This window comes from Oculina patagonica, chromosome 4 (genome assembly GCF_052425735.1).
Source record: "Oculina patagonica isolate OP01 chromosome 4, crgOcupat, whole genome shotgun sequence".
NCBI lineage: Eukaryota > Metazoa > Cnidaria > Anthozoa > Scleractinia > Oculinidae > Oculina > Oculina patagonica.
In genome coordinates, this window is record NC_135761.1 from 699,536 (window position 1) to 723,218 (window position 23,683).

Below are 23,683 nucleotides of genomic sequence, written 5' to 3' on the forward strand. Positions count from 1 at the left end.
TTTTAAGGCCTGGGATGGTTCACAAATTGAAAGAACACATCTACAGTTTTGTAAACGCTATCTTGAAGTCAGTAATAAGGCTTCTAATGTTGCATGTAGAGCTGAGCTTGGTCGATTTCCTCTCCTTATCACCATTAATCAAAGAATCCTCAACTATTTGATATATCTCCAAGAAAAGCAACCGGATTCTTTTGTTAGACAGTCTTTTTTAATTTCATTAGAACTTCACACCGCTGGTAAAAATAGTTTTTACTCTAATCTTATGAAGATATCCGAATATTTTAATTTTGGTAATTTTAATCCTGATTTAGTAGACACCGCAAAAGTGACAATGTTTCTGCAGTTAATGAAACAGAAATATATTTCGTATTGGCAGCATACTCTACAGCATTCTCAAAAACTAGAATTTTATAGATCTTTTAAGAACGAATATGCTACCTCCAATTATCTAGAGTTAACTAGGAGAGTTTCTGGTAGGAGAACATTAGCTAAATTACGTATTAGCAATCATAAGTTAATGATCTAACTAGACAGATATAACAATACGCCCAGACATAATAGGCTCTGCCCGGTCTGTGATTGTAATAAAACCGAAGATGAAATTCATTTTCTCTTTTATTGTTCCAAATATGCAACAATAAGAGATAACTTTTACAAGACAATACAGCCCATCATCTTAAATGTCAGCCAACTACCAGTGCCTGACTTGATTTTAGAATTAATGAATTCTCCCGATCATTTTGTGACCATGCAATTGATTAAATTTATATCATCTTGTTTTGATTTACGTAACAAAATACTATCAATGTAATTAATTTTATATGAATCATTTTTGTTTTTTACTATATATTATTATTTTATTATTATTATTACTAAATAAGTTTACGCTTTTGCAATATTGTAACAAATTTACAGTCATGCAAATAAAGCTTGTTGTTGATGTTGAGTCCATCGCAGGGTTACCCCCCAGCAGTAAATTCGCCGGTACCCATTTATACACCTGGGTGGAGAGAGGCACTGTGAGAGTAAAGTGTCTTGGCCAAGAACACAACGACAAGACCAAGATTAAAAGGTAACAAACTTTACATAAGTGCTGAGCCTAATTTTATGACGTACAATGAATGAAACTGTGTCATTTTGCCGTTCTATCGTAAATTATTTGCTGCTTTTCTACTTTATTCTACTTTATTCGCAGCTGGGAGACATGAACGTTATCTTCGCATGCAAGTGAGAGCTCCGAAAACACGGAAGTAATAGCACGAGGAGTGCAGGAAGTGGATAGGGACATAAAGGATTTTTAGGGAACAGAATACTTTATGACAGGGCTCCTTCGACAAGCTCCTTCGTCAGCAAACGCTCGAAAGGCACTTGTCCAAATTCGCTACGTAACGTGCTTCTCAAAATAGACTTTGACTTCGAACATGCGCGCTTCCGCCACTAAGCGAGGCAAGTCGGTAGGCAAAACAAATATGGAACCGTGGCTTGCGTGGCAGTATTGTTAGTTGCAAAATCATTTGATAAAAATTGTAATTTCAAGTTGTGCCAAAATTTTAACATGTAACTTAGGAAATGGTCCTTATTTTTCTACGCCATCAAGACAAACAATCAATGAGCAGGAGCACTCTGGCAGGAGAGACTCAAAGAGCGCTGCGTTTAACCCGTGCGGCTTTGGGATGGTGGAGGGGAGATCAGGCGCATTTTCTCCATGATAAAATGCGGACTATGCTGCGAACTTTCATGTCATCTATCTGGTGTCTAGGCGTGTTGAAATGTTAGGCAACGGGACCAGGCGGGTTCCTTCTCAGCATACATCCACTTTCCCGATGTCGAGTGCTGGGCAGCTGCGACATGATATGCAGTCTGTTGGTAGTCTGCGTGCAAACATCTCCTTTGCTTCCTGCATATTGCATAACTTTTTCGTCGCAGCGAGGAAAAGAAAGGTCTGTGGGCAGCTGTCTAGTCCACTTAAGACGCTTATCTGAAGTTAAATTTTGTAAAGCCTCCTACTCTGGCCCTGTAGAAAGCTAGTACTGCTAGCCGAATTTTGGCCATTTAAAAGCCTGCCTATCTTCATTTTTGTCGTCCTAGCCCTGCATTTGAAGTCGTTTGTCCCTTTTCGGTAGAATTTACGAAAGCGTCGAGGGGCCTCGGCATTTTATTTCGTGACATTAATTTTGTTCATTTAAAATGCAAAAGTCTGTGAACTTAGCCAGATAATCTCCAGTAGTTTCGGATTCTTCTTTCCAATCAGAAATACCATGGGCACTGGACACCAGTCAGCTTGACGTCACGCTACATAGCATGAATCTTTCTTTAATACGAAATCAGCTCAATCAATATTCGTTTATCCTCAAAAAATGTTTTACTGTTCTCTCACTTATAATGTTTATTAACGCTTATGTACAATTTATCATCTTATGACCCTTACCAGTGTAAGTTACTTTCCGCATATTCCCTTCCATCGAAAAGGACAACATCGACGGGCACCATACAAATCAACCGTGTAAAATATTTACATTTTATATAATACTCTTCTCCGCTTTGTTCTTTTTACAGACAAACTACACAAACTTGCTGCTTCTTGGCTTCAGCTGTCAGTCAGGTCACGTGGGCTGAGTGTTTGTTTCCAGGCCTCCAGACTAAGCCGTCGTTCAAATCTGAGGTCTACCGACCGCCACTCCTTTAAAGCAACTTTACTTTTAAGATAAACAGCGTGTTTAATTCACAGCGCGGCCTCAAATCTTTTGTTCTAGACTGCCGCCTGTTGAGCACAGTGACCTGTGTGAAAAGGGAGAGAATTGAGAAAATTATTTAATGTAAGAACTAGTAAAATATTGAATTCCTTTACACTGAGTTGGTTTTGAGAATTATGCGGCACAAGTTATCAATGGCGATTACTTTTATTTTTAACTGTTCTTGATTTTTGACTTAGGTTAAAGGGGCTAGAAAACAGTATTTTGGGTAATTCTATTTATTTTCGTTAATTAAGAGCTGTAAACTTCAAATTGGCAGAACAAAAGTTATTTGTTGGCAAAATCACGGCCACATAACAAATAAGGATGATTTTCGAGCATTGTAAATGACACTTTCATATAAATTGAGATAAACTTGAAAAAAGTCGGGCCGACGTTTTTCAAGTTTAACCGAACGCGATCCGTTTTAATCTTCTCGAATTTTGTTTTGGGTTTTTCTACAGTTTTAAGCCGTTATTGTGATATTTCAGTTAATTCTATGACCAGTTGGTCAGTGCCGAAATTGCCTAAAATTGCGTGACATATCCCCTTTAATCTAAAACAGTAGCTCCTTCCACCTAAAAACAGCGACACGTCATCCGTGCGATCAGCATTACGCAGTCTCCCAGTGATTTCCTCGTTACGGACGATGGGAAGGAAAAGCTGGACGAACTCGTTCGAGTACGGAGGAGCAATCATTTCTAAGACCTAGGGAGAGTAAAAACGTCAAAACCAAAAGACTGAGTTATTTGCCCTCTTATCAAGGTATGCGTAGAAATCTCGCAGTATTTAGAAGTAAAATTAATCTCAAGTTCAGGAAAAATTACGACTGCATATTCGATGTCGTCCACTGTTCTCGTTATTTTTAGCGGCTACTAATTTTATCGATTTTTTCAGAGCAAGATTTAGCGACTATTTAATTAAGCGATTTCCAAATTTTTTTTAAAAAGTTAGTGATATCGTGTAAATTAAAACTCACTTGAAATTGAGCGAACATTTGCATTGCCAGAAAAAAAAAAGTTACTGGCATTCTTCATCACATTTGTAACAGTTTTGTTCCTATTTTTAAAAGAATTTTTCAAGATCCTCCGCAGCACCGGGCCAAGGAATTAGGGAGAATAAATAACACTTCACCGCTACAAAATGACACAGAGATAAGTGCAGCTAGCGTTAACTCTAGTGTTCTGTAAATGGCATTTTAGTTGCCATTAGAACGGTTTTGAAACATTAGGGGAACAAATTAGCATCATTATAGCCAAAAGTGTCCAAGAATTGCTCATGCGTTTTCGTGATTGTACAATAAAAGTTTTAAAAAATTCTGTTACGAACTGCCAATTGCGCCGACGGAAATTTGCCAAATATTTAATTGTCAATCATGCAGGAACTACTTCACTTACCTCAGTCACGAAATGTCTTATGAGAGAGTTGTCTGTGTTCTGTTTTTCCAGACAGCTGTTAATGTAGCTGATCACTGGTACCACATATCCTCGGCTCAAAAGATGAATCATTCGATCCAAAACTGTTTTCTTAAACTCGAGCTGCAATTGACGCGAAACAATGTTAATAACCGGGAATACATCAGAATAGCTAATGCATGTTTTAATTTTAAGTACAATATGTAGACGCTTCCATTTACCAACGTATTAAAGACAAGAAAACAGCGAAAAAAAGCAAACACAAGTTAAAGATGCGCACAACACAAGCAATCACGCAAAGTGCACGCGCGCACTTCGCGACAGCGCGCGCCAACTCACAAAATGACGTCACAAACGACTAGCATCAGTTTTCAAGGCATATGGATCCGCGAGTTCGGAGGAGAAGCATTTTTAATCTCGCGGTAGAAATCGTCCTTTTATTTCCTTTCCTCACTTATGCTGTCACAGAGATTCTCGTTTGTTTCTTCTGGAGCCTTATCCTCCGTTTGTTCCACGACGCGTGTTCGCTGGTGCTCGATGGATTTTACAGCGGAAAGAAGACCCGGCAAGTCGCGCTTAACGATGAAAATTCTCGTCAAAATGACGACGCGCGTATAAAATCTCGACTTCATAAAGAAACAAACTATTCTAGGGCTAAGCTGGCACTAGACACAGATTTTTATAGCTCCGCAAAGAGTTCAGAGAAGTTTAGTTCCTTCAAGAAGACAAGTGAAACAAAGAAAAAGCTACAGACAAAAGAAGAAAGTCAATTTAAACGGAGCCTAAATACAAAAGAAAATAAGGAAGAGAGTACACCTCGACTGATCACAAAGCAGTGGATTACACAGGAAATAATTTGGAAAGTAGACAAAGATACAGCAAATATCAAGGAATATGAAGCTCTATTGCATGAACGTTCTGATGCTGAAGGCAAACATGACAAGAGAGATGTCTGCAGCGGAGAAGAAATATCCACGCTTGATTTAGAGGACCATGGAGGACAGGGGAGAGACTGGGATCCAAGACAAGAGAACACCTTTAATTGCAATTTACGCGCAGACAGGGAAGACTATGAAAGCAGGAAAGTAAAAGGAAGTTGTCGTCCACAAGTTTGCCCTCTTTCAATTTTAAATGCTGTCTCATGTGACAGTACAAAGGAAAATGTAGAAGTATTTAAACGAACTAACATGTCGATATCTGATAGGTCAGGAGTATCGGAAGAAAAGTCTCACGCAGGTACTTTAGTTATTCCCTGCACCACCACAGGGATACCAGAGAAGCACCTCCCTGTGACAGCAACTTTAGAGACAGGAGAAACTCAAGCAAGCAAATTCCCATCACCAGTACACCTTGATATCTCAACAGGCACTGCTACAACATTAAACTCTGCAAATGAAACAAGACTAGTACAGGAGGATACATTACAGACAGGGTTGTCAAACTCTCGACTGGAAGGTCCCATCTGGGACAGGCATACCAAAGAAGCAAAAGTGACTTTGTCCACGACTGCCAATTCCCATCAATCACATGGAACATTTGTGGTTAGTAAAGCAAAGGGGTGCGGGGCTTTAGGAAAATTCAATGTAAAGCACGACTTAGGAATGCAAAATGAAAATCAGAAGAGGGTGAAAGCTACAAGTTCTCAGCCAAAACTTAGAACAGAACAGGTGAAGCACTCTAGGCTTCGTCTTGCCCGAGCATCACGGAGGTCAGTTCTAAGAAACAGTACAATGCCTCTTTTGTGAAAGGCGTAGTAGCATTAAAAGCGCGTCAGTAGCATTGAAAGCGCGTCAGTAGCATTAAACATATTAAACCAATTACCAGTCAATATGTGCTTTACTTTCTAGGTCGACTCAGAAAATAAAGTTTACAAAAAGGGAACCGTGAAAAGTCTCGACATTCTAAATACTCCCTGAATTTTTCTTTATCATGTAGGCAACTTCCGATTAATATTAATGGGATCTAAAAACCCCAAACCTTTTGGATGCAGAGGGCAGTGCACGTATCAGATTTCACTTGAAGTGAAAACTTAACCAAATTGATAGCAAGGCTGGTACGACAGCAAAATTATTGGCTGTTACTTTCTTTCATTCTCGTCCTGGCCATAAGAAAGACTTGTTCTGCCAGACAAGATATTGGCCAATAAGTCTTAGCCTAGCAATCAATTCGGTTTTAGATGGTTTCCCTGAATATTCAAGCAATAAAGGCAAAATAAAGTTACCAAAAAGACCTTGTAGCATGGGCAAGTAAACAATTAGAACCTATCATTTAGCTTTCAACTGACCTGTGAGAGAACAAGAATTGAGTCTCCAAATTATAGTTAAATGATGTTTCCGCTCAACCAAAACACATGTGTTTGTCTGAGTTTGACAATCTGTATAGGGGGGAGTACAGTGAAATGCACACAATGTTTGTGCTATGAAAGTTTGTATTTGCACTCATTGCTCAAATTTTGAGTGACCATCTTAATAATCAGATCTGTATGCATCACCTAATCACATCACAAGCCTGTGACTCTTTGCTTTCACATCTATGGTGCTACGACAAAACAGAACAAAAAATAGAAGCATTTAAAAAGACCCTCACCTCTACTAAGGTGTCCAGAGGTGTAGGAGACTCAAATAAACGGATCAGCACATTAAGCACCAGGCGATGTTGTAGTGCATGGCAAGAGCTAATCTGAAGGAAATGAAGAGAGAAATAAAATGATTGTGAGGAAGTGTGCACAGGAGGTGAACAAGAAGGAAGAGGAGAAGGAGGAGGAGGAGGAGGAGGAGGAGGAGGAGGAGGAGACGGAAAAGTGGTGGAGGAGGAGAGAGTGGAAGGGAAGGGAGGGGAGGGTGTCCAAACCTACTCTTCCAATATATCACATACCTCATCAAGTAGAGCCAAGTGGACTGGTGTTGAGTCTGTGAGAAGCTTAAAGAATGATGGATCACACACGGTACAGTCAACCCACTTTAGCAAGCCCATGGCTACCACAGGAAACCTGTACAAAAATAAGAAACAAAGTGGAACTCGCAAACTCATAATACTTTTATTTTCATTAGCTTCTGAGTAATTTGAGTGCAATGTATAGAGTACGATATCACAGGCTGTGGGGCGCTAGAGCTTATGATTTAGAGGAAGCCTGATTTGGAGAACTAAAGGGAAAACAAAGCAAGACAAGGACCAAGTCAGATATGCCACCACGAGACCATATACCGAGCATGGGGATAATTTTTTTCTAGCATCATAAGGCCCGCAATGTGTGCAGAGAGTTTGAAATTAAATACAGAGAGTCCCAATTTTTTTAAAATTTTTTTTTTTATTTCTTTTTTTTTTTTTTTTTTTTTTTTTTTTTTTTTTTTTTTTTTTTTCTTTTTCTCTTCTTTTTTTTTTTTTTTTTTTCCGGTAAATATGTTTTGCCCAGAAACAAAGACTGTAGAGTACCTCTAAGTTAAGCTCTTACCTTATGCACTGGAACAGGACACCCACTTCAGCTAGCAACTGTGAGCCTTTCTTGGTTTCCTGTACACATAGTAAGTGTATCTTATCTATCGCTTGCGAAGTTGTTTTAAGCTCATCTCTGTTGAGCATTGTGCGTTCATTCTGAAAATCAAGAATTTTAATAACATAAAAATATTTATAACACAAACTTTGCTCATTGAGTTTTGTCCTGAGAAACTCATAAGGGTTGAAACGTGTAATGCTCATTCACAGCATTTGAATATTCAGTTTTGCCAAGTACTATGTTTGGTAACACGAAATGTGTACCAAATGCTTTACACACATATTGACATATGCAACATTTCGGGTTTTGCGGTGAGTTACTTGAATTCTAAAAGTAAAGTAAAGTAATTCTTCTCCTCGGGTTCTTTGTTTTGGCCTGCCGGGGAACCCCCCCCCCCCCCCCCCCCCCCCCCCCCCCTGACCTAAGTGCCGTAAAGTTCTTACAGAAACTAAAGAAATTCGTGTATCCAAGTGAAGTTCTCCAGACTACTTAACAACGACAAAAAGGGGAATTTAGCCAAATTTAACTTTATTCAACCAAGCTTGTTCAAAAACAGATTGCACAATTGAGTGCGAGCAAGCGCACACTGTAAATTTAATCCTAATATTGCAATTTTGATTGGTTAATTTTTATGGTGATTTTCCAAATAATCATGGTACAGTGCACTTAATGGAAACAAATGTGCAAACACTTTGTACGAACCCTTGTACGAATCATAGGGTGTTACCCGTTTTAACCCTTTAATGGGTTTCTGGTTTTATTTGTTTTTAAACAAATGTTTAATATGTTCCCCTTATCTTACCTCAATCCATGTTTCATGGACAGATGCGGCATAGGCCAGAAGGTAAACATATTTGAACTTGTGCTCAGGATTCAAGTGTTGGCCAGGTTTAAACAAAGCTTCCAGTAGAAGTTCTAAATGAAAGAAGAGTAACGCTTGAACAGTTTGAAATGACCATGCCATGCAAATGCAACGGTTAATTTGGACAAGCTTGTGGAGTACCTAAAGAGACCCATTGTGTATCTCAAAGGTTCTCATATATTAGTTAGTAAGTACTTTGCATGTGTGATCTCCCACAAGAAAGTAACAGCAAGTGACTCTTTTGTTGAAACATGGGAATTAACCCAAATTAAGGAGTAAATTAAACAAACTAGTACTAGATTGCATAAGGAGGCATGGCGGCCTAATGATTAGTGCCCTGGACTCCAGATACAGCCATCCAAGTTTGAGCCCTGATGGGGTACAGCATGTTGTGTTCTTGAGCAAGACACCTTACTTACTCTCATAGCACTGCTCTTCACAGGCTAGGAGTATAAATGGGTACCAGCAAATTTAATGCTGGGGTAATCCTGAAGTGTACTCCCATCCAGGGGGGAGTAAAAATAATCCTAGTCACTAAATACTATGGAAACCAGGATAAGCTTTGGCAGTAAGGGCCACTAGGCTTGAATGCAGACTCTACCTTACCTACCATACTAGATCTGCATGCACTTATTAAAAGTCCTTCTGGATTGCTGATTTATATAAATCTCATTTTATACATGTACTAACTGCATAAGAAACTGGATTGAGCAAATCGAACTTTGAAATTAGAATTGTCACTGACCGAGAAACTGAGGAACTCTGATAATGGCACAAGGAGGAGCCTGGGAACTGCTGAATAACTTGTGTAGCTGTTGTATGGTAAGACAAAGAAATTATACAAAGTACCAATTAGCTGCCTTAAGAAAACAGTCATTGATTAATAAATAACAGGATTTCTATAAAGTTAAACTTTAATATGTTCCTAGATCATAGAAGCTTGGAGAAGATGTATTTAGACTCTCAAAATATAAGACTTTGCAAATTGACATTCCTTAAAAAAATCATTGCTTTCTGGCAATAGTTTCAGTCTATAAATCAATTCTTTCCATTGAATAAGGGAATAAAATCTTATAGTTTGCATGTTCCCTTGACAGGTCTTATAATATTATGGCCAAATCTTAATGACATCATTTAGCAGACCAATAATATTGTATTGTAACAGTTTGGAGCAAAGGATAGTGTGACAATGCCAATTTAAATATTGTTCTGTCAGCTTACCACTGTGATGTCTCCTGGATTAAGGGAGTTTTTTCCCAACATGGAGGAAAGAGCTGCACATGCTCTGGGGTATTCTGCGGCACCATTCAACGACAGAGTGATCTCTGTCACTTCATGTCCACTGCAACAAGTTTAAAAACATACTTGAAACTGTACAAACACAAAAACACTTAAATTTCTTTGAACATTAGATGTGAACATTAATAGCAATAAAGTTGTTTCCAGCTACAAAAGAGCTGGGAAAAAACCTGTCAAAGCATTTCAATTTTGGCATTTGAGAACAATAACTCCCACATCAGACTGTCAGTGATATAGATTATTGGCCAACAGTTTACCATCAGGCATATGTTTTCTTGGCCTTTAAAATGTCAATAAACAATAAAGTTTGTATTGCCTTATATAATTAAGTGCAGACCTTTTATTGTATGTTATGTTATTTTTTACTAGTACTACCAATTTCTTTTGCTGGAAACAGACTACTGACAACTTGCCAACATCTCACCAACTGTCGGCCAACAATAATTGTTTGACAGGTGGCCACTTATCAGTGGACTGTTGGCTAAAAGTTCGCTAACAGGTTTTCCTGGGAGCTCAGTGTTCTTTACTTTTACCACAATTTTCATTACATAGACTAAATTTAACATGTAAGCTTCAATTCAGAATTACATCTTTAGAACTGTTTCACCTTTCAACTGCTTTCTTTTGAAGTTCTTGACTGAGTCTCTTAAGTTTAGTTCCTCCATCTGTGTCTTGAGCAATATAATTTAATAAGCACTGTGCATACAGGTATGTATGCTGTCCATAGCAAACCATTCTCTGGTGAAAAATAGAATTAAAATAAATGAAAAGTTGTCTTTACTCAAATAAATGTACATAATTTTACTCAAGTTTATCTTCAACATAAACCAAAATTATTCTCAATGTATAAAGTGAAGGTTGCAAGCCTATAGCAATTGACTATTACTATTAATAATATCGCTGCTGCTATCATTTTATTTAGATAGAGTACACTGTATATTCTTTTCACGCACATGTTCTAACAAGCTTTTTGCCCCTCTTTGTCGTGTTGGTAAATATACTATTATATTGCACTGTTGTATTGTACAAATGTTTTTATTAGCTTTGCCATTAAAATGCCTCATAAAATAATTCAACATACCGGTAACAAAAAATTAAATTTTTATAAGCCACAGCAGAGCATCATGCTACTAACATGTAAGGTGAGGAGTCATTAAACAACCCTATTATCACGTGATGAAGACTTACAGTAACTTGTTGAAACACCATAATCTACATTTGAAATTATCTTCTTACTACAACTTTCCTAACAATTACATGTAGGAGCATTTCTACAGTTCACGGCCATAGCTTATGGTAGAGACAAATCGCTACAAATTCTACAGACTTACAGAAAATTCTGGCAGGTTGCTGTCAATTGTCTGTTCCCCTTCCTCTAGAAATGTACAAGCTGAAGTCTTGAGCACTCGAGAAAACACTTCAATCTGATGACAGGCTGTGGACACACTGGTGATCTCCCCTTGATATCCTGCATCTGAAATTAACTGACAATAAAGGTACCACAAACAATCAGTCAATCATTTCAGTTAGATTTAAAGATCGTTTATGCACATGCAGAATGCGTAACTTGTTTAGTATTAGCTATTACTCCATTTGTTCCGAGCATCAAATACTGTCATAAAGTTGTCGTCATCATAATCATCATCATCACCCATCATCATCATTATCATTGTCATCATCATCATTATTGTATTTGTTTACCTACAGCAGTGTTTACCTTATTATCCAAGCATAAAAATGTTGACTTTACAACCCTCCAAGTTTATTGGCCACCGACTGCTCAAGTTTGGTTGCCAATGAAAATTTTAGTTGCTAAATTAAGCTCACGCTTCAATCCTTCTTCTCAATTTTAGTCGCCAGGCTGGCGACTTTGGTTCCAATTTAGTTGCCAGCTCCAATATTTTAGTAGCCATGGTGACTAAAATGGTCTTAACTTGAAGGGTTGCTATATCATCATACCTTAATAGTAAAATTGAGCATCAGACAGTCTGGATAATGCTCAGCCAGCTTGTAAAACATAGAACGCCATGTCTGGTGAACAATCATATCTTCTAACCATTGTGGTGTCTGTTAACAAAACAAAAAGGAAATCCAAGTTAGTCTATTAAAATTTCTAAAATTTAAAAATGCACTCATTGACATGCTTAATGATTTCTACAGCATAATTCATGTAGCATACATCTCATTTCATTTTAATTTGTTGATATAAATTACTTTTAGTTAGAAGTTGTCTTTCTAAGCATTTGTTCCCCAGGTGAAGTGATGTTTTGTGAGAGTAAAGATTCTTTCCCAAGAACAAATGTAAAGACAATGGTCAGGATTTTCACCTCAGGCCTCTGAGGTCCATAGTATGACATATTAGCATGCATATCAATAATATTTACTGCCAATGTTTTGTAATCCTGGTTAAACTTGTTTAATCAAAGAGACTTGGTTGTCTGGAAATATTAAGACTTAACCTACCCCCCTCAGTAATACTTACTGCCAATGTTTTTTAATCCTGGTTTAACTAGTTGCATAAATGATACTTGGTTGTCTAGGAATAATGAGACTTTACCTCTCCCTCGGCTGAAAAGATCGAGTCAGCTTTCTTGGGATCAAAGTGCTTAATAATGAGAGTTTCCAGGTGATTTTCAACCATCTGTTCAACATCTGCTACCTTAGCTCCTGTAAAAGGCAACAAAAAATTGTTTTCAGATTGAATTAAGTATAGGTAAAGTTAAAATGATAAGGTAAAATGGACGCTGTGCATGTAAAGTGTCTCGGTTAAGATCATTACCCTGAAATAGAACTGAACAAGAGTGATTTTTTCTAGATTTTTAACCAAACTTACTTTATGGGAACTTAAATTTTGAAATAAAAAAGGGGGGTCACCAGATTCGTTTAGGAGCGGGAAGACCTTGTATACTCCATATACCGTAATGATTTGATTTGCGCCGTTTTTGGCACCTCAAGGAAGGGCGCTTATTCGAGACAGGGTGCTTATTCGGGACATGGCGCTTATTTAATTTTTTGAGAAACAACCAAATGTTCAAACCAAAACTTTAATAAATATTAAAATAACAAACAATAACAGAACCTGTAACAGTGACAAATTAATGAAAGTTCAGTTACTTTTAAAAGAACTGTTCATTTTAGCAGTAAATACATGTACAGTAATAACAGTGAATGTTCACGAGTTTATCTTTTTGACGTCGATGACTTTAGTAGGGGCAGTTATCCACAATAGGGGCACTGATTAGAATAGGGGCACTTATAAGAATGGGGGCGCTTATTAGAATGGGGGCGCTTATTGGAATAGGAGCGCTTATTGACAAAAACGAATTTGAAGCGGGTTGCTTATTCGGAATGGGGCGCTTATTGGAAGGAGGGCGCTAAATCAAATCATTACGGTAATTCCTTTAAAATTCCTCTGCGAGTACTAGCAAAGTACACGTTTTTAGCGATAATTTATTTTTCAAACACAAGAATTGATCTGTTTTCATTTTACAGAAAGAATTTATTGCTACACCCAAAATATGAGGAAAAATTGATAGGTCACCAGACTCGTTTACGAGAAAGCGACAATTTACTTCTCTCGCGGACTAAGCCAAATAGAAAAAAGCCGCCATTTTGTTTATGTGCGCACGGTAATTGTGCGTAAAATTCTGGGCAGTAAGGATGCGCAATGCAATACAGGGCAATGACCTTAAGAACAGAACACAATAACCCCAGCCAGGACTCAAGCCCAAACCACTTGATCTGGAATTCAATGCACTGACCAAAAAAAAAAAAAAAACTGAAATTAAAACTTAAGAATATTATTTTACATTATTAGATTAAGAGCAAGCTTACCTGTTACAATCAACCAGTTAGCCAAGAGGTTTGTACTTTGAGCTATTCCAGTATAATTATCTGACAACAGCTTCACCATTTCTTCATGCATTCCTCCTGCTTGGTAATATCTATAATAATTATTGTAGCAAATTTTTCATTAAATTGATGTCAACATACTCCCATTATCCTGTTTAATCTACTCTCCCTTGCATCTAAGCGAGAACACATGCTGCCAAAACATGAATTAAATGTGCATGGCATGATTAGTCTTCAAACGTTTGAAGTTTGGCAGACCGTAACAGCAACTTTTAAGTTTAACATATTGTATCTGGATGCAAAATGGCAGAAAAAATTGGTTGAGACTTCTTCTGAAAAATTGATCCTGATCTGTGTTGATATGCATTTGCGGGTTCACTTGAATCACTTCTAGTGTAAAGTTTCGCCCAAACTCACTGTTTATGGTGAGCATGTTGAGTGCGAAAGTTCCTGTTACGGTCTGCTAAACTTCAAATGTTTGAGACCAATCATGCCCATGTTTAATACCCAATTAGATCATGTTTTAGCAGCATGTGTTCCATTTAGTTTCAAGCGACGAAACATTGATGTTTTCATTGGAGGTGGGGGGGGGGGTTGCCATTAGAGGAGATAAGATGTGAGAGTGGGGGAGGGGGCAGAGTGGGAGACTGGGGTATATAATATTAAAAATTTCCTGTACCAGACACAGATGATGAAAAATAACAGAAACAAAAGACAACAAACAATACTGAAAAAATACAGTGACTCACAAAACAATTACATGTAGTCAATGACAGTGCTCTTATTTGTGTCTGGTGCTCAAAAAAGGAGCCCAACAAATGGGCAGGTTTCCTTCTTCTTCATTAAACAAGTCAGTCACTGAGTTATTAGACCACTTAATTTCGGTTTCTATTGACTTTGCTGATTATCTTGGAGTCTAAAAAACTCAACACCTTCTGTATAAATACACTGACAGATCAGATAATACCTCCTGATATTGTTGAAAATGTCTGGTTCCATGATGAAATCTTTTGTTGAAAAGTTATGCATGCACTCCTGTATAACAACTTCATTGTCCCTTTTCTCATCTGATGGACTGAGCTAAAGTAATCACAAAGCAGAAACAAACAAAACAAGCTTGATGTCACTGTACATGTATGAATGAAAAAACACGAGACAAATATTAAACACGATAAACAAAAAGAAATCTCAACGTACAGCTGCTTCGTCCCAGCCAACATCTTCTCCATAGTCGTCCATCCTTTTTTCTCCAAAAGAGTGAAATTGCTCTAAAGAAAAGGTAGGATTTTTGGCGGATAAAAATGGTAAGGCAGAAAACGAATTGACCACGGCCATGTTGATTTTTGACCAGCGGCTGAGCCTCATCGCCATAATCCTCTTGATGTAAAACATGCACAAAAATCTCCCAGCATGCATTTTTGGGTTGGAAAATTCCCCGTCATGATTATTGCGTCATGTTCATATCGTAATTGCATAATTAGAAGCGCCTCAACCAATCAAATTTGAGAATTGCGTAAGATTGAACTTTGCACCCCTTTTCGTGGAAGCGGGAGTAGGAAACCTTCGCACATTTACGTTCGTCCGTTTCAGTGCGAAAGTAGTTCATGAAATATTTCACCACAAATTATGAAATTTTGGTCTTCAGAGCACGTTTTCAAGTAAGTAATATTGTTGTCTTCAGCTTTTGTGTGCCTCGAATTTGATGTTTAATTTTGGCAGGTTTTTTGTAAGTCCTCACGTGCTGAAAATATTCACGTGTCATGGCGGAAACCTTGCTTCAAGAGTTTAGTATATTCATTAGTTCTAGATTGTGTGAAAATCACAAGTCAAGCAGGCACCTTGTTTGATAAAATTCTCGTTTCAAATCTCACAATTGAAATGTTGGATGCGATGTGAATTAGCTATCGCACTTTCATTTCGTTATAAACTGGGAAAGCAAAATTTATAGAAGGTCGTCCATTCTCGGAGTTTCCCGCTATCTTTTAGTCAGCTTCTTGTAATCTGTTGGCTACAAGTTTTATTTGAGAAAACTCTAGCAGTCTTCTCAGAGCTAGATGTTCTTAACCGCGTTTTCTAGAATTTGTTTTAATTTCTTTTCTCATCCGCTTCACCTCGAGCAAGAGGGACTATAAATCTTATGCAACATTTTACCAACCCAACACTCCCCCAGTCGCCTTAGTTACGTAATTATTAGCCAGGTAAACTCGTTCTGTGTTTAAATAGTGGGCTTTGTTGCTCGGGCCACCTCTGTTTTTCCATTTTATGGGGTTAATAATATTTTTCTGAACATTTGGAGTTGTAAAACAAAGAATTGCATTTGTTTGCCAATGTGCAAGGTGGACCAACATCTCCCAGCCAGTTCAGTACAGTAATCACTTTTTATATCATGAAAGGAATACCTTATTTTGCGAAAAGTATTTTATGTTATTTTTTATGAGACCTATTGCAACTACATTGAGCAGTGAGAAAGCTAAATAAAATTATAGAAGTGATCCATTTTTAACTTTTACAGCTGTTGTGTAACAATAATAGTTACACAACACAACAGCTGGGTTTTGAATGTGGCTAGTTGAGTGGCAAAGCAAAATCTGTCTAGTTATAGAAAACCATTCTTTGATGCTAGTTTGAAATAATGCATGATTCAGAAAGGTATATTTAAAGTCATAATATTTGACTTTTGCACATAACTAACAAGACCTCTTGCATACCTCAACAATATTTAACTTTTCTAAACAGCCACAATATTTTCATTTTTGAGATATTACATTTAAAAAGAAGTAATTCCTCTATGTGCAAGTACTAAAAATATTGAAGTATTGTTAACCTAGAGCTTATGACAAACAAATTTGAGAAACTTGATTTGATTTGCATCAATCTGATTAATCATTTTAGTATGTGAGGGTTTTATACCCCTGTCAAGCTAAAATACTGAGATAGATGCTACACCAATCATCTTGTCTCCACCGAGACTTCTCAAAATTGAGTGAGATTTCTTGACTAAATACAAGATAACATTTACACAGATAAACAGTTAAAAGGGGCTGTGTCAGGAGTTGTTTTTTTCCTACCCGCAAAATGTTTGCTACATACTCCATCCAATGACACTATAGCCAGCAACCAAATTGTCCCCAAGGCGACTGCCCCTACCCCCCCTTCTGCCATCTGTCCCGATGTTGATGCCCTTACCCTCTACCGTGGCCCCGAAATTTGGCTAAAATTCGTGACACAGTTCCTTTAAAACTGATTTCCAGTGACTGTTTTAGTAGTAAAAAGCAAAAGCAAAGTTAAATCTCTTTTCTAATTCTTGTTGTTGCTTTCTTTCAGTCATTGCTGGGAGCGAGTTACTCAAGCAGTATGGCGAAAGTATCCAAATGACCTCAATCCAAATGTGAAGACAATGGATGTTTTGGATAGACACGTAGATGAGCAAGGACGATTACACACTACTAGACTTGTAGGCTCTGAAGGGTTTTTACCCTCATGGGTCTGTAACATGATTGGAGTCAGTAATCTTGGTTATGCTTATGAACACTCTGTTGTTGATCCAGTGAAAAAAACCATGACAATGTCAAGTCGGAATGTAACATTGTCAGGCTGGGTGGATGTAGATGAGACAATAACTTACGCTCAGAACCATGATATCAATAAGTGAGTTGCTAATAGTTTTAGGTTTAATTTTTTTATTACATTTATAACCATAGATAGCTAGCAAAATGGCGCAATCAAATTCAAGATACGTAAGCGTGCACCATAATCCAATAGTCTGCGCCGATGGTGTGAAAAGCAAATCGCTTTGCGTGAAAATTCTTTTCTCACACAAGTGTTTGATAAAACCATTTGTTTCATGCTTTTAGCTGTGCACTATTGAGTTAAGGTGCACGCAGTAAGTTTGAAGAGCAGGAAAGAAGCATAAGAGTTACTCAAGGGGATAACTAAGAGCAACTCTAGCTTCTTGTTGTTTCCCAATAAACTTGGACCTCCAAGCAAGCAGGGCCTTGAGGAGCAGACAATCTAGTTTGTTTTAGCACAGCCAGCCCATTAGATCACCATTAAAGAAGGCCAATGTGTCTTCACTTTCTAGAAAACTAATCTTTGTAAGACAGTTCTTCTTATAAGTGTTGTCATTTCATTCCCTTATAGCTAGTGAGCTTGGGTCATTTGTGGTTTTACGTTAGTGACAAAAACTGCATGTGTACTTGCATTTTGATCATTATGCCAAAAAATACAAATGGAACGTGACACACTTTTTTAACTTTTACTGTTGTTTGTTTTAGGACCACACTAACTCAAGATGCTGTAATCAAAGTTTTTGGAATTAGCTTTAAAGACTATTGTGAAAGCCTTATCAAGAACACCATGGTCAATAATGCGTCAAAGGTATGTGCGAAAGTCCATCTTTCTTTTAGTAAGAATTTGGAGTTACAGAACAATATGTACACAAAACAACTTCCAAAAGTTGAAATTACTTTTGAACAATTTTGGGACTTGAAGTGTTCTATGCTATATGTGACAGTCTACTTCAATAAAAGATAAAAATGTAGTGATTATAGTATACTGATAAATGAACTTGATTTTTCTATTGCAGGGAAGACAAGCTATGGAGAATGTTATTACTAAAATCAATAGAGAAGTTCAAGACCTGGCTACAAATATCGAACAAGCAACAAGCAGGCTCAATTCTGAATTTGAACAAGCAACGAGCAGGTTAAACACAGAAATTGAACAAGCAAAACATGGACTTGAACAAGCTCATATATTTCCGCAGGCCTTCTGTGAAGGCACCTCGTCGACAAGGCCCTCCAGCTGATTGAGTGTTTCATCGTAATTTAAATTATTTACTGTAATTAAAAACTCCAGTGGGAAGAAATGCAGCTGAAAGCACTACATGCCATGAGTATCCATGCTGGAAACTGGTTTAAGGTAATAAGATGTATGGAAGAAGTCAGGTACTGGGGTATACTTCCAGATGCTCATGTCAAGAGAATGGTCTGACCGTCTCCAAGGAGACTCTAATAAAAGAATAATGAAACCTGGCATGTGTAACCAAGCAACAGTTAATAGTTTGCACTTTTAGGGAAAGTGAGCCAAAACTTGGAAATATTGTGAAAAACATTATTTACCATACACCTGAGTGCTTTATACTCTGGTGTAATCAGGATTCATTATTTATTCGATTTGACACAGATGGACATAGTTTGGTGGTTCATTCCTTTTCAGACATTGAAATGAATGTTCGAACTCTAGTGAGTTTTTTTCACTCAATCCTTATGAAACTCAGCGAACTCTTGAAAGAGAATTAAAATGGTTTCCAAGTTGAAAGTTGCATCTTTTATGAGCCTTTTTTAATATTTCTTCTGTGGAGCCTGGTTAATATAAATTATGGAATCTGTAAAACAAGTGGATTGTTCCAGGTGAATAAACAGTTTGAATATTTATTTATTTTGTCATGTTATGATTTGCTGGTTTTCATAAGGGAAGCCTCGACCCATGCAGCCCATATTGCCAGAGCTTATCCCGGTTTCTGTAGCATTTAGCGGCTGGGAATATTACTACTCCCCCCTGAATGGGATGCTAGTCCAACGCAGGGTATCCCCCCAGCATTATGTCACCAGTACCCATTTATACACCTGGGTGGAGAGCGGCACTGAGAGTAAAGTGTCTTGCCCAAGAACACAACACAGTGACCCCGGCCAGTGCTCGAACCCGGACCGCTTGATCTGAAGTCCGGCGCACTAACCATTAGGCCACTGCGCCTGCAATGACAAAATTCTAACACCTAGTGATCCTATGCAATTACTGACTAAATGTTTGAGTTATGGGTTTGTTGAGTGTTACCTTGGGTACAATTTGGTACTTTCCTTAGTTCTGTTGACAGTATTGTAAAATTATATGAAAATGAATATAAAGCGACAGAAAATAAAAGATTGTACAAGGGGTAAAACTGAACAACAAAAACAACAATAGTAACACTATTTGCACACTAAATTAAATTTACAATACAAAGAAGAATAAAACTAAAATGAAGTGCATGGCCGCCCAAAATAACCACCATTGTCTTATGAGATTGGGCAGCCATCTGTAGAAAAATATATGGCTCAAGCAGGGACCGCGCGGCTGGGGAGGGCTTTAACCCCCCCAATATTTCTGAAAAATAGAGACTTACTAGGGGAAGTGTCTAAAGCCCCCTTCTTCAAGTCACTAGTCAGCCCCCCCCCCCCCCCCCCCTCAATTGAAAAAATGCTTCCATTAACTGCGTTTTAGTTTATTATTGTTAAACTTTCCTACGATCGATAGCAGCAGCAACATGCTAGAATAAGAGCAAGTCATTCTGTGACTGTAATTAGTTCTTGTTCCTGTCTGTTGAATGAAAATTTACGCTTACGACAGGAAACATACTCCAGGTGTACTACGTAAAAACATTCTACCCCAAAAAATGGTTTTTGATTTGATTCTTTTATTACTTTGTTCATTACCTTTCGATATGCTTCTGCTTTCGATCTATGTCTCCCGGACACAGGCCAAATCTCCCGTAGGGGTCACCAAATCTCCCGGATACGAAAGAAATTGTTTAAACTAGTAGTAATCAGCGATTAGGGGAATGCGTTCGAGTAAGGCTTGAAAGGAGGGGTAGTTTTTGGTGTCGACTGAGATTTCCCCTTTTTCTTGTGCAACTTGTTGGTGATGGGACAAAAGAGGAAGGTGAAATGTTTGTAAGAATAATTTAACAACATTGATTGCGAATAAACTGTGAACAATAACTTAATTAATTCCAAGAATGAATGACAATTGCTTGTCTTTGAATGTGTGTTATGTGTAACACACAAGTATGAAAGTAACGACACAGTTCAAAGTTCAAACTTAAACTCAGCTGTGGCACTGTTCCTTTAAGGTTAAAGACAACATTATTTTATATTTGAAACAGCAACATGTGAATTCCATAGAAAGCACTTTTAACTTGAAACAGCAATATATTGAAGTATGAATTAATATTGCAGAATTTGCTTTCAACTAAAAATACTTACTGCCTGGATAATTACATTGTCACACCAAGTTCCTGGTGTTGACATTTGCTGAATGTAGTCTTGCCAACTATTGTCAGAAACGCTCTCAACATAAAATTCTGAATGATTATTCAAGCGCATAATACCAGCAAAATGCAACTCTGCAGTTCCATACAGTTGGTGTGAAACTGACCTAAAAAAAACAGTCTCCACTCCCACCAACATCATAAGGCATTAACCTTATTAATGAAAGTCTCTCATTAAGAGATACCCAAGGCAAATTACAACTGTCATTTGCAGGAAGCATAACTCCTTTTAAATTTGAACTTTGGAAAATATGACCAAAAGCGCTATTGTGACTGAAGTCAGACTTTGTTTGAAGCATGTCAATTGATAACTCTTTCTGTTTACCAGTGCAATACTTGTATCTTTTTTTTTCTTTCTGTTTGTTTATGAAAAAAACATATTTACTGTAAAAATGTTCAGAGTTACACAAAATAAACCATTTCTTGTAATTGCTACAAAAATGTCTAATAAGTGAGGAGCTTGGGAAATTATGTTTCAGTAGTTTTTTAAGTCTACTTCTGTATTTCTTTCTTCTAAGCAATTTAGTAACTGTACGAACAGAAATTTGAGATGGTTTTCTGTCTCGTTTCCTGTTGCTTTTTGCTTTTTTCACAGCCTGAGATTTCTCAGCATTTGTAGAGATCATAGCAACAGAATAACTCCTATCGCCATTCTTTCCAGCTACAACACGGACATCTCTTTCATATCTCTTTATAAGCTTACTATCATAATTATTGTGCGTATCATTTATCGAAGTCTGGACAGAACTCTGTGCACGACGTGATTTGGTCACGTTATACAAAAGAATGCTTCCGGTGCCGCATTTACTCGACTGAACAATGGTTCGGTTGTATTCGATCGCTTCATCTGACTGAACAATGGTTCGGTTGTATTCGATCGCTTCATCTGCTCTGATGTCGTCTACACCGTGCAAATGTTTAACGCAAATGCGAGCCTCATCACTCGATAACGCCGTGTTCTGATCACAAGTAATGATCAAGTGGCTCAACAGCCGCCGAGCTACATAACTCGAAAGTTTGTTATTTGATCACAAGCCATGAATAAGTGGTACAATGGCCGCTGAGCAATACAACTCAGAACATTTGCTATTTGACCACAAGCAACGGTCAGTTCTGGTCGCAGTTCAGCGACCAAAGACGACAGAAAAGGCGATTCTTGTACGAGAACGAAAGTAAACAGTTTTACTAAGTACACAATCTAGCGACCAAACGAAATGTTCTAGCGAATTCGTGAAGCACGCGTGCAGAACAGAGACCAAAGACGACAAAAGGGACGATTCAATGCGAAAACGAGACTAAAATATCGTCGCACCAGTTTTCCGGCCGAGACTTGCCCCTGCAAAAATCAATCGGGGCGGCCAATTTGGAGTCCATACACCTGCGCGCGCATTACGGCTCGATTCATTCCGCATAACAGTGCACAGGCCTACCAACTCAAAAGACACAGGACGCAAAACAGAATTAGGCTTGCGCTCTCCTTCGTCGAACGCAAATATGCGTTTTAACACTTTTTGGCCAATTCTAGGAGAAAATGTTTAAATATTACACACATTTTTGTGGATGATTTGGTGGAGCTCTATTTTTAATGCTGTTTCGGTGGTCAAGAAAAGGTATTTTGAGGCAAAATTGGTTTTCTCCCAGATTTCGCTTATTTTAAGTTGGCATCTCTGTATACACTGCAAAATCTCATCAAAGATCATGCCAATGATCATTGCTATTTGTAAATTACAACTGCAGTAATTTCTGGCTTAATAAATTTCCTCCCATAGTCATCAGTGCTGGATTCTTCATTCAAAAAATCCATTACCTTTTTATAAAAGGCTTTATCAGCCGTGGTCCGAAACTCTTGCTTATGGGTTAAAAAGTCGAGAAGAGAGCTGCCTTCTTTTGATGACTCATCAAAACAGCTGCTTATGTCTACAGTGCAATGTGTTCTCCACAATTCCTCGTACTTCCAGTTGTTTTTCTCGGCAATATTAACAAGATCTACTTCAGTGTAAAGCTTATGAATGGCGCCTAAATCAACCTTCTCGTTTAGCTTTCTTGAAAGCTTTGGGAAAAACGAGTCTTCAGGTCCCACTGTACAAAATATGGCCCCACCACAAGAAAGCATCTGATAGCACCTGTTAAGAGATGTTTTAGCGTCCATGTAGTACAGAGATGCAACAAAATGAATCATGTCGAAGCTCTCAATTTTAGGAAAGGACTCAGTGAACTTCTCGAAGGTCATCTGATGCCATTCGAACGAAACATAAGCCAAACTTTTCAGTGGCTCTGGTAAAGAAGACACGGATGTCTTGAACTCTTTCATCAGCGTCTCATTTGGTTCAATTATAACAGAATGGATGGCTGGTCTCTTTGTCTGAGATGATCCAATCGCTGTTGCAACAGCAGAGAGGATTCTAAGGTCACTGTCTCCTTGCCCACTGCCAACTCCAAGAACACGGTACACTGCAGGGCTGAGCTTAAGGCCTTGTTTTGCAATATTCGCCATCACATGAGTAGCGATCCCCTGTACAAAGTCTGTCAACATTTTCGCTGGTCCTTTGTTATAAATGAATGAGTTCAATGCAGTGAGATATGGATCTGAATGGTCCATAGTCTCCTTCACAGCCATTGTAATTGCAGTTTGGGCTCGAGTCGTTGGAGTAAGGATGGGCGGATACTCGATACCAAATATTCGATACCCTGATATTTTGACAATTTTGAAAAGTATCGATACTGTCGAAAAATATCGCACTTTGATATGTTTTCGATACTGCACACGTGACCCGAGCCTGCGGTCTTCTGGTCAGCACCTGAGGTTTAAAAACGCAATTTTGCTCAAAATATTGATGTTCTTGTCAATATTTGAATTTTTCTTTCCTCGACTTGTGTCCACACATTGCTGAATCAACAGTGAAACCAAAAGACCAAAAGCCACATTTATAATTCCAGGACTTT

At 38.0% G+C, this 23,683-nt stretch overlaps 3 protein-coding genes across 4 annotated transcripts; 1 reads left to right on the plus strand and 2 right to left on the minus strand.

Annotated features, from left to right (window-relative positions):
- Positions 1-2,275: 2,275 nt before the first annotated feature.
- On the minus strand, positions 2,276-15,039 carry LOC144649028 (negative elongation factor D-like). Of its 2 annotated transcripts, XM_078508485.1 has the most exons (16): positions 14,851-15,039; positions 14,621-14,733; positions 13,636-13,745; positions 12,359-12,468; positions 11,761-11,868; positions 11,133-11,285; positions 10,409-10,539; positions 9,724-9,844; positions 9,248-9,314; positions 8,443-8,555; positions 7,599-7,738; positions 7,022-7,136; positions 6,734-6,826; positions 4,130-4,270; positions 3,311-3,440; positions 2,276-2,778 (listed from the first exon to the last, which is right to left on the minus strand). In XM_078508485.1, exons 1-16 carry the CDS (start codon positions 15,022-15,024, stop codon positions 2,750-2,752), a joined length of 1,848 nt encoding a protein of 615 aa, XP_078364611.1. In that variant the 5' UTR covers positions 15,025-15,039; the 3' UTR covers positions 2,276-2,749. The 2 variants fall into 2 exon arrangements, with proteins under 2 accessions (XP_078364611.1, XP_078364612.1); XM_078508486.1 differs by lacking the exon at positions 3,311-3,440.
- Positions 15,040-15,150: 111 nt separating this feature from the next.
- LOC144649029 (PRELI domain containing protein 3A-like) lies at positions 15,151-19,088 on the plus strand. Its single transcript, XM_078508487.1, has 4 exons — positions 15,151-15,311; positions 16,978-17,301; positions 17,928-18,030; positions 18,239-19,088. Exons 1-4 carry the CDS (start codon positions 15,280-15,282, stop codon positions 18,458-18,460), a joined length of 681 nt encoding a protein of 226 aa, XP_078364613.1. The 5' UTR covers positions 15,151-15,279; the 3' UTR covers positions 18,461-19,088.
- Positions 19,089-21,913: 2,825 nt separating this feature from the next.
- LOC144649030 (histamine N-methyltransferase-like) lies at positions 21,914-23,380 on the minus strand. The gene has a single exon (XM_078508488.1). It carries the CDS (start codon positions 23,355-23,357, stop codon positions 22,455-22,457), a length of 903 nt encoding a protein of 300 aa, XP_078364614.1. The 5' UTR covers positions 23,358-23,380; the 3' UTR covers positions 21,914-22,454.
- Between the last annotated feature and the right edge of the window lie 303 nt (positions 23,381-23,683).

Coding starts and splice junctions, on each gene's coding strand:
- LOC144649028 (XM_078508485.1), bottom strand. CDS start 15,024: ATGGCGATGAGGCTCAGCCGCTGGTCAAAAATCAACATGGCCGTGGTC. Junction 7,137..7,598: donor GTCCTGTTCCAGTGCATAAG/GTAAGAGCTTAA, acceptor ATTTTTGTACAG/GTTTCCTGTGGTAGCCATGG. Junction 3,441..4,129: donor TAAGACATTTCGTGACTGAG/GTAAGTGAAGTA, acceptor TACTCTCCCTAG/GTCTTAGAAATGATTGCTCC.
- LOC144649029 (XM_078508487.1), top strand. CDS start 15,280: ATGAAATTTTGGTCTTCAGAGCACGTTTTCAA. Junction 15,312..16,977: donor TCTTCAGAGCACGTTTTCAA/GTAAGTAATATT, acceptor GCTTTCTTTCAG/TCATTGCTGGGAGCGAGTTA. Junction 18,031..18,238: donor TGGTCAATAATGCGTCAAAG/GTATGTGCGAAA, acceptor TTTCTATTGCAG/GGAAGACAAGCTATGGAGAA.
- LOC144649030 (XM_078508488.1), bottom strand. CDS start 23,357: ATGGCTGTGAAGGAGACTATGGACCATTCAGATCCATATCTCACTGCA.